Source organism: Manacus candei, unplaced genomic scaffold (assembly GCF_025592945.1).
Source record: "Manacus candei isolate 608988 ecotype Guabito, Panama unplaced genomic scaffold, ASM2559294v1 h1tg000048l, whole genome shotgun sequence".
In the NCBI taxonomy this organism is placed as follows: Eukaryota; Metazoa; Chordata; class Aves; order Passeriformes; family Pipridae; genus Manacus; species Manacus candei.
In genome coordinates, this window is record NW_026138096.1 from 13,640,416 (window position 1) to 13,653,360 (window position 12,945).

Consider the following 12,945-nt stretch of genomic DNA (forward strand, 5'->3'; position numbering starts at 1 on the left):
AATTAAGAGACTTTACGAGCCTCAAGTGTCAAGGAACCTCTTTGCTGGTTGTGGTTGTGCAACACTGAGGATGTGCTGGTCTCTCACACCAACATGTGAGTGCACTCCACACTCCTGCACTCCCCTATCCAGCAGCAGTGCAGAGATTAAATGGAAATATGTTTCCTTACATTGTTTTATTGCTGTCTCATCCCACTGATAACGTGGCTTTTAGTCTCCTCAAGTAATCTCTGTGTTTGGCAGAAACAAAACCTCTTGCCCTCCCCAATTACTGTTTATCCACATAAATCCTGTTGATTTCAGAGAGGAGAATTAACAAATTATTAAAAAAAATAAATATTCTTATGCAGGAAATATACTGACCCCTACAGTTAATACATTAGTAATCATTTACTTGCAGCATTAATTGCATGACTCAGAGTGTCTCAAGTTTTTATTTAAAAACCCCCAAACATCCAGAACACAGAGGCCACAGGGTGGGGGTGTCTGAGGCCTTCAGACACTGAGCTGGCTCTGACTTCAAAGGATGAATCATCAGAATCTGGTTGGTATCAGCAGAACTGGCCTGCACAATAATTGAGGCCAGTTTAGCCTTTCCCTGGAGGGGTTTCTGTCTCTTGGCTACAGGAAAATGATGCAGCTTGTCTGCAAGCAAACTTTTTATATTATTTAAACAAAGGAAAACATATTTATATAGCAAAGGTTGTCTGAAACAGCCTCTGGAAGTTTTAACAACAGAGCAACTACTCCTTCCAGAGTTTCAGGATATATTGCAGTGAGAGCAAAGAGTATTTTCTTTTTACTCTGTCCTTCCAGTGTGGATACAGCAGATAAAACCTATTTTCCTGGGCTGTGTCCATCACTTCCATGAAGTTTAACAGCAGAGCAAGAATTCTGAGTGCAGTCAAACCTGAATCTATTTGACAGAGACATGAAAATCTGCAAACAATACAAAGTCCGGATACGGTCGCACAGGACTCACTGCCGAGGTATAAATTACTGATATTCCTGGGCTACAGCTGCATCAGAGTGTTACAGCCCCATCAGAGTGTTGGCAGCCTCTGCTGCACAATCAAATGTCTTATTTTATCCCAGTTCTAACAGAGTGAAAAGCAAAACTTCTGAGAAGCCTTGCAGCTGAGGCTTCAAAAGCCCATCCTACCTTCAAGCACCGCGAGCGGGACTAGAGAGGCTCTTGTTTGCTTTTAATTACGGGGTTTATTCATTCAGAGGTCAAACTCCTGCTGTGCTTTTCTCAGGCCACAGTTGGAGCAGCAGCTCTGCTGTCAGGCTGGAGGTTGATGAGGGAGTTGCTGGCCTGGGCCAGCTCGGCGATGGAGACTCGCCCTCGCTGTTTGATGAACTGCGCCACGGCCGCCATCTCCTCCGGGGTGATGTAGATGAACTTCCCTCTGTCATCAATCACACCTACGGGGGGGAAAGAAAGGGCCTTGCAGTCAGCACTTCCCCACAGACATCAGTCACTGCTTTGGGAAGGGACCTTCCAGCTGCTGAGGCAGCATTTCCTATCTGGGGCAGGCAGAGACAACGTGCCAGCAGTCAGTCAGGCTTTTATCTGCTGGCTGCTGCTGGGGCTCGGAGCGGGGCTGGGGCAGTGGCCAAGTGCCACAGTGAGACCCTTTTTGTTCAAAGTAACACGTTCTTTTCACTGGGCACAGCTGGCTGGGAGTTCCACAGCTTCAGCTACATTGTTCTCAGAGAATCATGGAATATCCCGAGTTGGAAGGGAGCCACAAGGACCATCCAGTCCAGCTCCTGGCCCTGCCCAGGACACCCCAACACGCCCACCCTGTCCCTGAGAGTGTTGTCCAAACCCTCCTGGAGCTCTGGCAGCCTTAGGGCTGTGCCCACTGTCCTGGGGAGCCTGTTCAGTGCCCAACCACCCTCTGGGGGAAGAACCTTTTCCTGGTATCCACCCTAAACCTGCCCTGGCACAGCTCCAGCCGTTCCCTGGGTCCTGTCCCTGCTCACAGAGAGCAGAGATTGGAGCTGCCCCTCGTGAGGAAGCTGCAGAACCTGATGAGCTCTGCCCTCAGCCTTCTCCAGCTGAACAAGCCAAGGGACCTCAGCTGTTCCTGACATGGATTCCCCCTCTAGACCCTTCACCATCTTTGCAGCCCTCCCTTTTTGGTGCTGGTGTTCTGGGCCTGGGCACCTGGTGGAGAAAGGCAGAGCAGGGAGATCCAGGAGGGGATTCAGAGCCCCTGTGGGGCTCAGCCTTTAAAGCTTCCCCTCTGAAAGGGAATAAAGCTCAGTTTCCATATTTCAGTTGCTCCAACCAGACTGAGAATAGCTCTCTATGTTCTTACACACAGGACTAAGGCACAGCCTCCCTGGCATGACTTTTGGGACACAGACACAGCCAGGGCAGTTACACATCTTTATCCTTTACTTCCAAGCACTCTGAGGTCATTTGAACAGGTACCCACATGTACCTGCCAAGACAGTTGTTCCCCAGCCATGACCACAGGCTCAGGTCACTAAATGTTTGTGCTGGCACCTTCCCCTGCTTCACCCTCAGAAAGAACAAGACTGCCCAGCACTAAACCAGACTTGTTCAGACAGAGAGCTCCCCACAGGCTCAGTCTCTGCTCACATTCCAACTTGGACCGTGTGGGTACGTGGCTGGGAACAAGCACTTCACTTGCTCCAGCATCCTGGAGTGCTCTGGGATGTTTGCTTCTCCCACAGTGTGCTGCATCCCAATCCTGGGCTGTAGCCACCAGGCTGGCAAACCGCCCCAAACTATCCCAGGGATCCTTTCAAATTCAGATTTCACAAGGCCCCATTTGCAGCTGGCTGCTCAGCAACCCCCAAATGCCTTCAGCACATGGATAAATAAATAAAATATAGGTAAATATCGAGTTATCAAGTTCTACGAGGATCCTTAAAACGGGAATGACACTGGAAATCTCTCTCTGCCACAGGGAAGGCACATCCTGCACCACCACCTCTCATCCCCTCTGTGCCTTGGCTGTCACCTGTCAAAGTGCCATCTGCCATCAGGTCCTGGATCCTGTTAATTGCATCCTGTGCAGAAGAGAAAAAGGAACAACAAACTGATCAAAAGGGAGGCAAAAAACATTTCACAGGTTCAGATAAGCTACAAACAGGTTTACATTTAATCCCTCAGTGTTAAGGGCTTCAGGGAAGGACACCCATCACTATCCCCACACAGACAGATGCAATAAGCCCTTTGGTCTTAGAATTTTCTGCATTTTGGGGTGTTCAAGTAACTTCACCACCCCAAAAGGAGACTTTAATTGCTGTTGCCTGACTGTTTTAAGGAACAAGGGGTGGGAAAGGCTTTTCCCAGGGAAAGGCTGAGCAGTTGCACTGCAACAGGCAAATTCCATGAAGCACACTGAGGTACTTCTCCAAGGATCTTGCTCAACACAGTTTTTTTTATATCTTTTTTTACCTTTTCCTTCAAACCTCTTTTACCAATCCAAAGCAACAACTTGTTGAATCTATGGCTGGGTTAATTCTATATATAGTTCTACTACACCTTAAGTATCTAAGCCTTGGTTTCCACAGTTCTGCCTTTCTGCCTTCCCTGTGTTTATGTAACTGCAGAGGCAAATTACAGTTTAAATTTCAACCCTGAGTGACTCACTGCAAGCTTAAATGGAGCTCTGGTTTAAGAGAGAGGCAGGGGCACAGCAGCCTGGACTAAGGGCAGTGTAAGCTGCTCTGAAGGCACACCCCAGGAGCAGATCAGGTACAGAACAGAAAACATTGCTCCATTTTCAGATTCACAAACACTGAGGGATCCATTAACCAGCAGGCAGCTCTGAAAGGGCCACACTGAGCACTTTTCACTGCAGCAATCTTGTAAGCCAACAACCCTTCACTGCCTAGCTGGTACTTCGATGAATGGCCACCTTTTTAGGGCTGATTTTGCTGATCCTCACCAAAATCCAAGCATTTTCACTAATGCTCAGACACTTCCACAGACAGACCCCCATTTACCTGTTATCTCTCCTGTCCTTTTAAACTCATTGCTTGCACTTGCACCCAAAAGTCAGTACTTACACCCAGAAAGTCAGTGCTCACCTGTGTTCTTAAACCCAGATGTGAAGCCAAGTCCTCCAGCTGGATAACCTTTGTTTTCTATGGAAACAGAGAGGAGTTACACACAGCTGATGCATTAGCAGGTTGCTGTATTTTTTTTTTCCATTCAAATAACAAATTGCATTTACCAGACAAAGCAGAACCTGTCACTCTCACTAACTTTTCCAAGTAAGGACTTTTTTTTTTCCTGATGAAAAACTCTCAAGTTACTTAAACCAGTGAGCTCTGTGGAAAGATTGAGTGCCCTGACCCACTTAGGGGAAGACTCAAATCCATTTGCCAGCTTTTATCCTGGACTTTTTCTTACATTAGGATGAGCACAATAAACAGCCATGGACCTGGTTCTCCTGGCATTTGAGTTTCTCAGCTGCTAACTTTAATTTCCAGTGTGCTTTATCAAGATCCTTTTTTCTCTGAGAGATGTTTCAAAGTACCTTTTAAAATCATCACTGGAATATATCAGCACATACACGAAATCCAGCCAAGACTGGCAGCATTAAGTGCTTTAGACTGTGTTACTAATGTCATGTGTATTAATGCCACAATAATCTTCCTAAGCAAGCAAACACCCTATTAAAATTGTCAGTGTTGGAACTTCAAACTGTCATTTTGCTTTTGACAGAGATTCTTCCTGCAGGTTTTATCAGTCAGGGCACAGTCACCACTGCTCACATCTGTTTTTATGCTTCTCTGGAGCTCCAGAGAAAACACCTGGTGTGCTCATCTGGAGCTGCTTGGTTCCTGTTCTCTTCTCTGCCAAAGCTTTAGGGACTCATCTGTTTTTAGGTGTTTGTAAGGAGCTTGGAAACCACAAAACTGTCGAAAAGTTCAGTTAATATTCAGGACCACATTCCTAAAATCCATATATATATGGCCAACAGGAGCTGCATCTCCATTAACAAACGCAACAGTTCAAACAATAAACTCATTTGTTTCTTGGGAGTACAACTGGAAGGACACTGAAGAAATCAAGGGAGGCTGGAATAGATTAATCTCTTTTCATTAATAAAATCAGACCCAAAAAAGCCCCCCACAGATTTAGTAGTAGTGAAGTTCGATGCAGCCAAGCTAGAGAACTGAATACCATGGACTGAACACATGGAACTGGAACCAGTCCATGGAATTCAGTTCTCAGAGCTGGGAACTGCCAACATTCGTCACATCTTCTTTTAAAAGGACTGGGGGGGGGGTGTTGGTGCAAAGCCACATAAACAAGAAAAACAGGACTTAAACCTTCACTTAAAGATATTCACCCTCAAGGACCAAGTTTAGTGGAAGCTTTCCAGGACAGATCCTGCTGTGAATAAGAGCCCAGGGGGTGGGGTGGAATTAGGATGCATTCCCCACACACATTCTGAAATATAACGACAATGTGAGGTCCCAGGGGAATCAAACACTTCACCACATGCTTCATGTTCTAGAAATATGCTTGATTTCCATAGAGCAACATACACACATCCATATTTTACTGAATTCCTTTAATTTTAGGTGTGATTCTGCTGCTGTCCTCGGCAAGGGATGAAACGGAGCAAGAGGCTGCATTTTACTTCCAACACCCTCAGGAATGAAGCACGGGGTGAGATATCTCCAGTCAGTTCTAACAGCACAATAAGTTATTCAACAGAAGAGCTAAATTCAATTTCACTTTTTAAAAAATGCCAATTACTCCTAATTTATACATTTTTCAGACAGCTCCGAGCAGCTCAGCGCCGCTTCCTGTCAAGAGTTTCTGTGAACAGAAGACGAGGGCAATACATAATCTATATATTAAGCACACATTCAAGATTAAAGAAAAATACTTAAAGTGATGCCCCAGTTCTGCAGCTCATCTCCACAGAGGAAATCAGGTGTTGAGGCGCTTCTGAATTCGGTTTTCAGACCGAGTTTAACTTCTCTGACGTCAAGATGAAGTGACTAATCTAAAACTAGACACGTGTGTTAAACCCTGAGCTGAGACTTTGTGACTAATCTGTTCCACCACAACCACCAGGGCAATGGGCAGAACCTGACCCAGCTGTGGCATCCCTTGGGAGCTCTCCAAGTGTTCGTGGAAGATCCCGAGGGACACTGAAACCTCCTCTTGTTTTACCTGTGTTATCCTAAGGCACAGGAGCAGAGGGAAGCCCAGCAGAGCTTTGGAAGGGCTCCACACTGAGCTCTTAGCCCTGCCTGGCAATCCTTCACACCCTAAGAAAACTTACCCGTGAGGCAAATCTGTTTTTTAAGTCCATGAGGGAAATCCAGGGTTTTGCTGGGATAACAGACAAGCAAAACTGGCCCAGAGTGCGAGATTTTGGATTACAAAATGATTAGGACTTCAGTAAGCATACAGGTGATTTGCTTACTAAAGAAGCCTTTCACACACACACCACACATCCTGAGAGTTCAGTTTCCATGGAAGGAGGAAAGGGATTCATTAGGACAGAAGATTTGCATAACATTGTTAGAGTATGAGGAGAAAAATGCATCTGACCTTTGATACAGCAACAGTGGAGAGCAAGGCACTTGTCCTTACAGATCCAAAGCAGAAATCCCCATGAACACACCACAGGCTTTAAATACCCAACCTCACAACATGATGAAAGGGACACTAACACACCCTGTTTAAAACAAGTGATCTTCTTATCAAATATCCCTGCCAAACATTAAGACAACTTTGCGAGGACAATCACACAAAAAGTTGGGACTGACCTTTCCAGGGCAGTGTTTGAGGCACAAACACACCCTGGATGGCAGCACATGCTGGTACAGCAACTCTCACTCCTGCTGAGCTCAGATGCAGAGATTGTTTTCTAAATCAGTGGCTGATTTTCACAAACAAAAAAGCCTGAATGTACCAAATCCCAACCTCCAGCAAACATTAAACTTTGAGGGTGATTCACCAGGCCTGTCTTTATAAAAAGAGGGTAAGAGCCACATCCTGCTCCAAAAACCCAAGACAGAGCTGTAATTACAAACCCTTTTAACAGCTCGTGATGGTTAAGCAAATAAAGCTTATCTAAGGTATCACTTTTGTTACTTGCTGAATATTTAAGCAAATCAAAGAGCAAGTACAGATGTCCCTCTTTGACAAAAGGTATTTCACAAAATCTAACAAGTAGGGAGGGAGGTGAAAGACCAGTTGCAGCTTACCTTAACGTATTCCAGGAATTCCAAAAGAAAGCTGCGAGACTGGACACAGCAAGGAAAACAATTGTTATTGTAAATTCATGAACATTAAATGCATCACAAACTTGCTGAGTGCAAACATCATAGAACGGTTTAGACTGCATAATTCTGAAGTTTTAACTGTACACACTGAGATACCAAACTGGAAATAAAGATTATATAAATTTAACCTTATGAGGGATTTATGACAAGTATTTTCTAAGACAGTGTGGCTCAGGTACAATTTAAGTGTTTTCTGAAAGGAAATCTTTGCATCTTTTATTCTTCCCATCACACACCCCCCGAAATAACCATGAGTTTGAACTTCATTAAGTTACATACGGACACTGAGGATGTTTTGTAGAGAGGTAAAACCCACAGTGACTCAGGACACAGCTCCTGCAGATGCCAAGCGTGGAGGCTCAACCCTTTTACAAAGCCAAGCACCTGAAATCCGGTGCTTTCATGTGAGCAGCTCCATTTCCAAAGGCAATGCAAACAATGTGCATTGAAGTTAAGAGGAGATCAGGTTACTCCGCAGCCCTGGAAATCAATCAGCCTTAATTAACTGCTTTAGCTCTGGACTCAGGAGCTTAATTTTCAGCAGGAGTTTCGGCACAGCAGCCCCAACAACACAAGGCAGAGTCAGCTTTGTAACAGGACACTGAAGTGCTTCATCCACCACAAGGCAAGGGTGGCTTGTCCTTTCTGCAAGGCAGCTGTCTGCATGTTCTCATTTCTGAATATGACTTTAAATCACCTCCAATTAAAGTTCTAACTCCCCTCCCCGACCAAAGTTAGCTCAGGTTGACATCCAGGCATCATCAAGAGCCTACCAAGCTCTTCAAGGTGAGGAACACCCTTCTCTCTTCTCACATATAGAAAGATTTATTTCTTGACAGGCAGCTGTGAGAACATGGGCAATAAACACATTTTCCAGCTTTAAAGGGTACCTGAAGTGGAACAATTTAGTATTTAGGTATAAACTCATCTTCTAACAGGATAGGCACAGATTTTTGAAAGAACTTTCAATGGAAAATCTGCATTTTGCTGTTCTCTGCACCTTAGGAAATTCCCATCACCATCTCTTTGGGTTAATCCTGGTGAGATGGAGGAATTTTTCTTAATGGGAAGGGGTCCACAGTGAGAACCTGTAATGGGCCAGGATTGCTTGACATCAGGCACAAGGCCCTCAGCTCAAAGCCACTCTCAGTCACACTAAAGCAAATCCATTTAATTCAACAGGGTCACTTCAGCAGAGGAGCAAATTCACAGAAGGGTGAAATAAATCCTTCTCATGAAATGCAGTGGGCAGCTCAAATTTGGCAGCTACAACCCCAAGAGCAAGTCCTGCATTTGATGGCAAATAAATTGAGTCTAACAGGTTTTCAGCAGACAGAGCAGAGAACTCTGCCTCCCACAACAGCAAAACTTCTTCAGGTTTGCTGTGATATTATACCAAGTCTCACATTTCAACCACCATCCCCAGCAGCTCATTTGCAGGCAGTCACAGGAGAGCATGCAAGGATGTTTAGCATGAGTTTGAAATATTATCATTTGCAACATTAAATGTATGATTTTCCAGAGCATAACCCACAAGTACCCGGGCTGTGTCCTGTGAATTCCCTTAAAAAAAGTTTTTAAAGACAAGAACTTGGTTTTTCATTTGATTTCACAGCAGGTCTGTTGGTGGAGAAAATAAGGCCAAACCCAAGCAATTGCCCCCAAGATCTGTGGGCACCACCAAACTCCAAATTTAGCTTTGTGGGCTCACTCTCTATGGGTGATGACAGTAAAACATTATCTAAATTCCAAAAGGAGTTTTATTTCAGCCCTTGGATGAGGGAGGAAAGGACTCATTTCCAGTGATATGCATTTCCCTTAGCACTCTAAACTAACTCATAGGGGTCTGGTATGAGGAACTGTAGCATTCCCCAGGGAATATTCCAGGTTAACCTGTGCCACAGACACAATTTAGCTCTCACAAGCAAAAACCTTTGGCTGACTCCTCCTTTCCAGTTCATTTTACAGGAGACAGAATGCATTGAGTGCAACAAAGAGAAAGGAAACTGCAGAACCAGCCCAGCACATACCTGTTCCTCTGTCATTGACTCTTCAACCCCTTCCTCTTCAACTACAAAACTCTCCTTCAGCTTCAGGTACTCTTCATACTCTCTCTTCTCCTCTTCTTCCTTTGCCTTTCTTTTTTCCTCTTCCTGGACAGAAAAGATGACAAGGGGTCAGTCTGCTCCTCCCCAAGCTGGGTTTAGTTTTAAGTGAAGCAGCAGCTTCTTTCTCTGCAGTCAGGAGACAAAAAGTTTTTTTAAATGAGCTGAAGTTCTCCCTTGGTGGCATCACTAATTTCACAGGCCACCCTTGAGGCAGTGACCATCTCACACATGGTGTGAGCTCACACCAGACACCAAGGCTGGCTCTCACCAGGTCTGAGAGAGGGCACAAAACCACTCTTAAATAGCAACCTGCTGGCTTAATTTGCATGAATTTGCTTCTTCTGCAGATCCCGTGACAGGAAGTCCCTGCCCCAACTGCACTTTGATGCAACAGCCTCATTTTTTGGTAACTGGCCCCAATTCTGCTCTGACACTTGAGCACGCTGGGAGTGACAACAAGGAGTCACACTGGTGTCCACCTGGGCGTGGGGAGAAGCTCCTTCTGTAAAAGTTACAAATAAAATCAAGTTTTCAAGTAAAATCTCTTCCTTATGAAAACTTTCCTTCAGCAAACTGTGCCTATGTGGAAGGTAAAGAACAGTATAAAGTATTTCAGGCATAGGAAACAAGGTATGGCTGTATTAAAAAAGGGACTTTTGCATGGTTGGCTGTTAACCAAAATCTTTGGGCTCTGCTTTTAGTTATCTGCAATAAAATACTTTGTTGCCTGCCCTGAAAGAAATATTAAAGTCTTAAACACCCCCCCCAAAATGCCAACCCAGAAAACTCCAAGCCCAACATCAATGACATGGTTTTATAAAATTCACACACATTCACAAAGCAAAATTGTGATTAAAGGTTTGGGAATGTGACAGATTACTTAATAAGTTATTAAAATAAGAACAGGTTTTTACTGGGAGTTTATAAGTTCACAGCTTTCCATGATTTTCTCTTAAAATTTATTTTGCTCTTCTCCAAAACACTTGACAAGTGTAAATTCAAAGGCTGGACTTGATGATCTTGGAGGAGGTCTTTTCCACCCTAAATGATTTTATGATTCACAGAGAATAAAAGTGGTTCCTTACAGGTCTTTTTCCTCCACAGAGAAATTAATGTTTGTGCAGCACCTGGTACAAGGAGATTCCAAATTGAGTGGCCTCTGGCTCTTTCACATTCCAAAGGCTGATTAAAAACTTGGACAGATGAGTTCCTCAAATTTCAGTGACAATCTTGGGGCATTCCTTTGCCATTAGCACAGGAATTGATCTTTTAAAGAACAATTATATTGATTTCTAAATGCTTGCCATGCTGCATCTTTGACACTAATATGGCAATTGCTTCCTTTAATAGCTGGAAAGCAAACATTTGTTCCATTAAACCAGGAACAGACAGGAGCAGGTCATTAAATATATTGGAAAAAATCCATATTAAAAAAGATGCCCCGTAAGGCCAAAACCAGTAAGGTACCAGAAGTGGGGATGGGAGAATTGCCCTTCAATAAAAACCAAAGAGAAAAGAGTATTTGGTTGCCATTTTATTTAACCAAATTCCCAGAAAGTCAGGAGAAAGACTCTTGCCAACATCCCAGGATGAGAAAAACAGGACTGAAAGGATCTGACTGTATCTGCAAAGCCAAAGCCATTTTTTAAACTGCTATCTCATGAAAAATCTACAGATCTGAGGAAGCTCTTGAGACAAAACAAGACCATTTTTGGGTCATTCATCACTGTAACAATTAGCCCAACAGCACATTTTCTCCCCATAAGCATTACAGGTGCCAAGAACAACAAAACCATATTTCATTTGGAAGTGACAACAATTGTTCCTTTCTTGTAAGTGCAATAAATTTAATCTCGATCCTGGAAAGATCCAGGATCATGAATAAGGTTCTTTCCCTGGTCTATCAGAGAGCTTGTAATTCAGCAGGGTTTGAAAATCAGAGGGAAAAAGAATAGTTACAAAACCCGAAAACTGCTTTGGCAAATAATTTCTAGATGGTTCTACAAAATAAATAAATGATCAGAAGACAGTGTCCCATTTGTAACTGAGAGCAACAATACCTAAAATGTATTTTCCAGTTTCTGGATGGCCTAACAAATGAAAAAGGCTCCTCCCTGTCTTCCTTCCCTACCTGAAGAACAGCATCTTCCATTTTTTTTAAAGCATCTCAGCACTTCCATTTCCAACACACGCAGAAAAGCAGCTCTGCTGTGAGACTGGCAAAGCACTCAAGCTACCAGCCCTTTTCTTTTGCTTAAAAGCCAACAGGAACCCGTTTTCCAGATGCTAAATTCTGGTCAGCAGAGCATTTCCAGGTGGTCTGAGCCACTGCTTTGGTAGCTGAAGTGTGTCAGCCCTCCAAGCTCCCCGGTGGTTGCAGCCTCTTCCGTAACACAAAGTATTTCCAGATGCTTTTTCATCTAATAATTAAAAATTCATGCACAACCTCATATACTTGACGACCTAAATTCACCTACGATTCAATCTCTGCAGAAAAAGAAGGATTTAGCCAGGCTGTGACCTGGTCCAGAGCCAAGAGCAGGGATGACTTTGCCCAACTGCACGAGGATAATCCATGAGGAGCAGGAGAACCCAGAGCAGTCGGGATGTCTGGTCACGTTTATTCCCAGCTTTTTTCCCAGAACAAACAATCCCACTTTGGGAGGAGATTGTTTCCCACAATATTTTTATTGGGGAAACAAAAAATTAATCACTCAAACCTTTCTTCCTTCTGTTCTTTTCCTGTCAAAATGCCCACATTATCACTGCTGGGTCGACTCTACCTCTGCTTGCACCAGTCTCATGTGCAACCCCAGAGCTTCCAGAGCTCCATGCAGTCCATGGATCTTCAGCACTCCAGGAGACCCAGCACACTATCCCTCTTCTCCCACATGCCTGAGTCATGCAGCAGTGGCATGGAAGCCTCAGGGTCACATTTAGGCAGCAGCATTCCCACAAAACCCAGTGTGTCTGCAGGAATAACCCACGGGAAACAGGCTCAGCCCCTCAGGGTCTGCTCAGGGAACAGAGCCCAGGCTTGCTTCCTGCAAGTCACACGGAGGGCACTCGGCTCAAATACAGGTTTTTAACCCCAAATCTTGGTCTGGTAGGTGTTTTGAGCCCTCCCCACTGAGATCTCAGCAGTGCAGCAGTGGCTCAGAGCTCAGAGAGGCTGGGCTACCTCCCCCAGCCATGGGTGGGGTGCTGGGGAAATCCCAGCAGCCTGGAAATTTGGTAACTGCAGATGCTTCCCTTCAGCTGCTTTTATTTTTTTTTTTGTCATTTTTTGAGGCAGGTTTGCCTCTCCTCATTTACCTAAATGTCACCCAAACTGTGGAGCACTTGTACAGTGTAAAGACTGCTTTTTGGTCAGTTCACTACACTGCATGTGAAGAACAAACAATCCCACTCTGACAATATTTTTATTGGGAAAAAAAAAATAAATTAGTCACTCAAACTTTTCTTCCTTCTGTTCTTTTCCTGTCAAAATGCTCATATTATCACTGCTGGATTGACTCTACCTCTGCTTGCA

General features: G+C 44.3%; 1 protein-coding gene across 1 annotated transcript in view; it reads right to left on the reverse strand.

Annotated features, from left to right (window-relative positions):
• Nucleotides 1-415: 415 nt before the first annotated feature.
• DDRGK1 (DDRGK domain containing 1) overlaps nucleotides 416-12,945 on the reverse strand; it is a 35,221-nt gene continuing 22,691 nt past the window's right edge. Inside the window, exons 5-9 of the mRNA XM_051798255.1 lie at nucleotides 9,336-9,458; nucleotides 7,228-7,266; nucleotides 4,078-4,134; nucleotides 3,003-3,051; nucleotides 416-1,428 (exon numbers count right to left, since the gene is read on the reverse strand). Of these exons, the coding sequence (XP_051654215.1) occupies nucleotides 1,256-1,428; nucleotides 3,003-3,051; nucleotides 4,078-4,134; nucleotides 7,228-7,266; nucleotides 9,336-9,458 (441 nt within the window). The 3' untranslated portion in view covers nucleotides 416-1,255. The remainder of the gene's footprint in view (nucleotides 1,429-3,002; nucleotides 3,052-4,077; nucleotides 4,135-7,227; nucleotides 7,267-9,335; nucleotides 9,459-12,945) is intronic.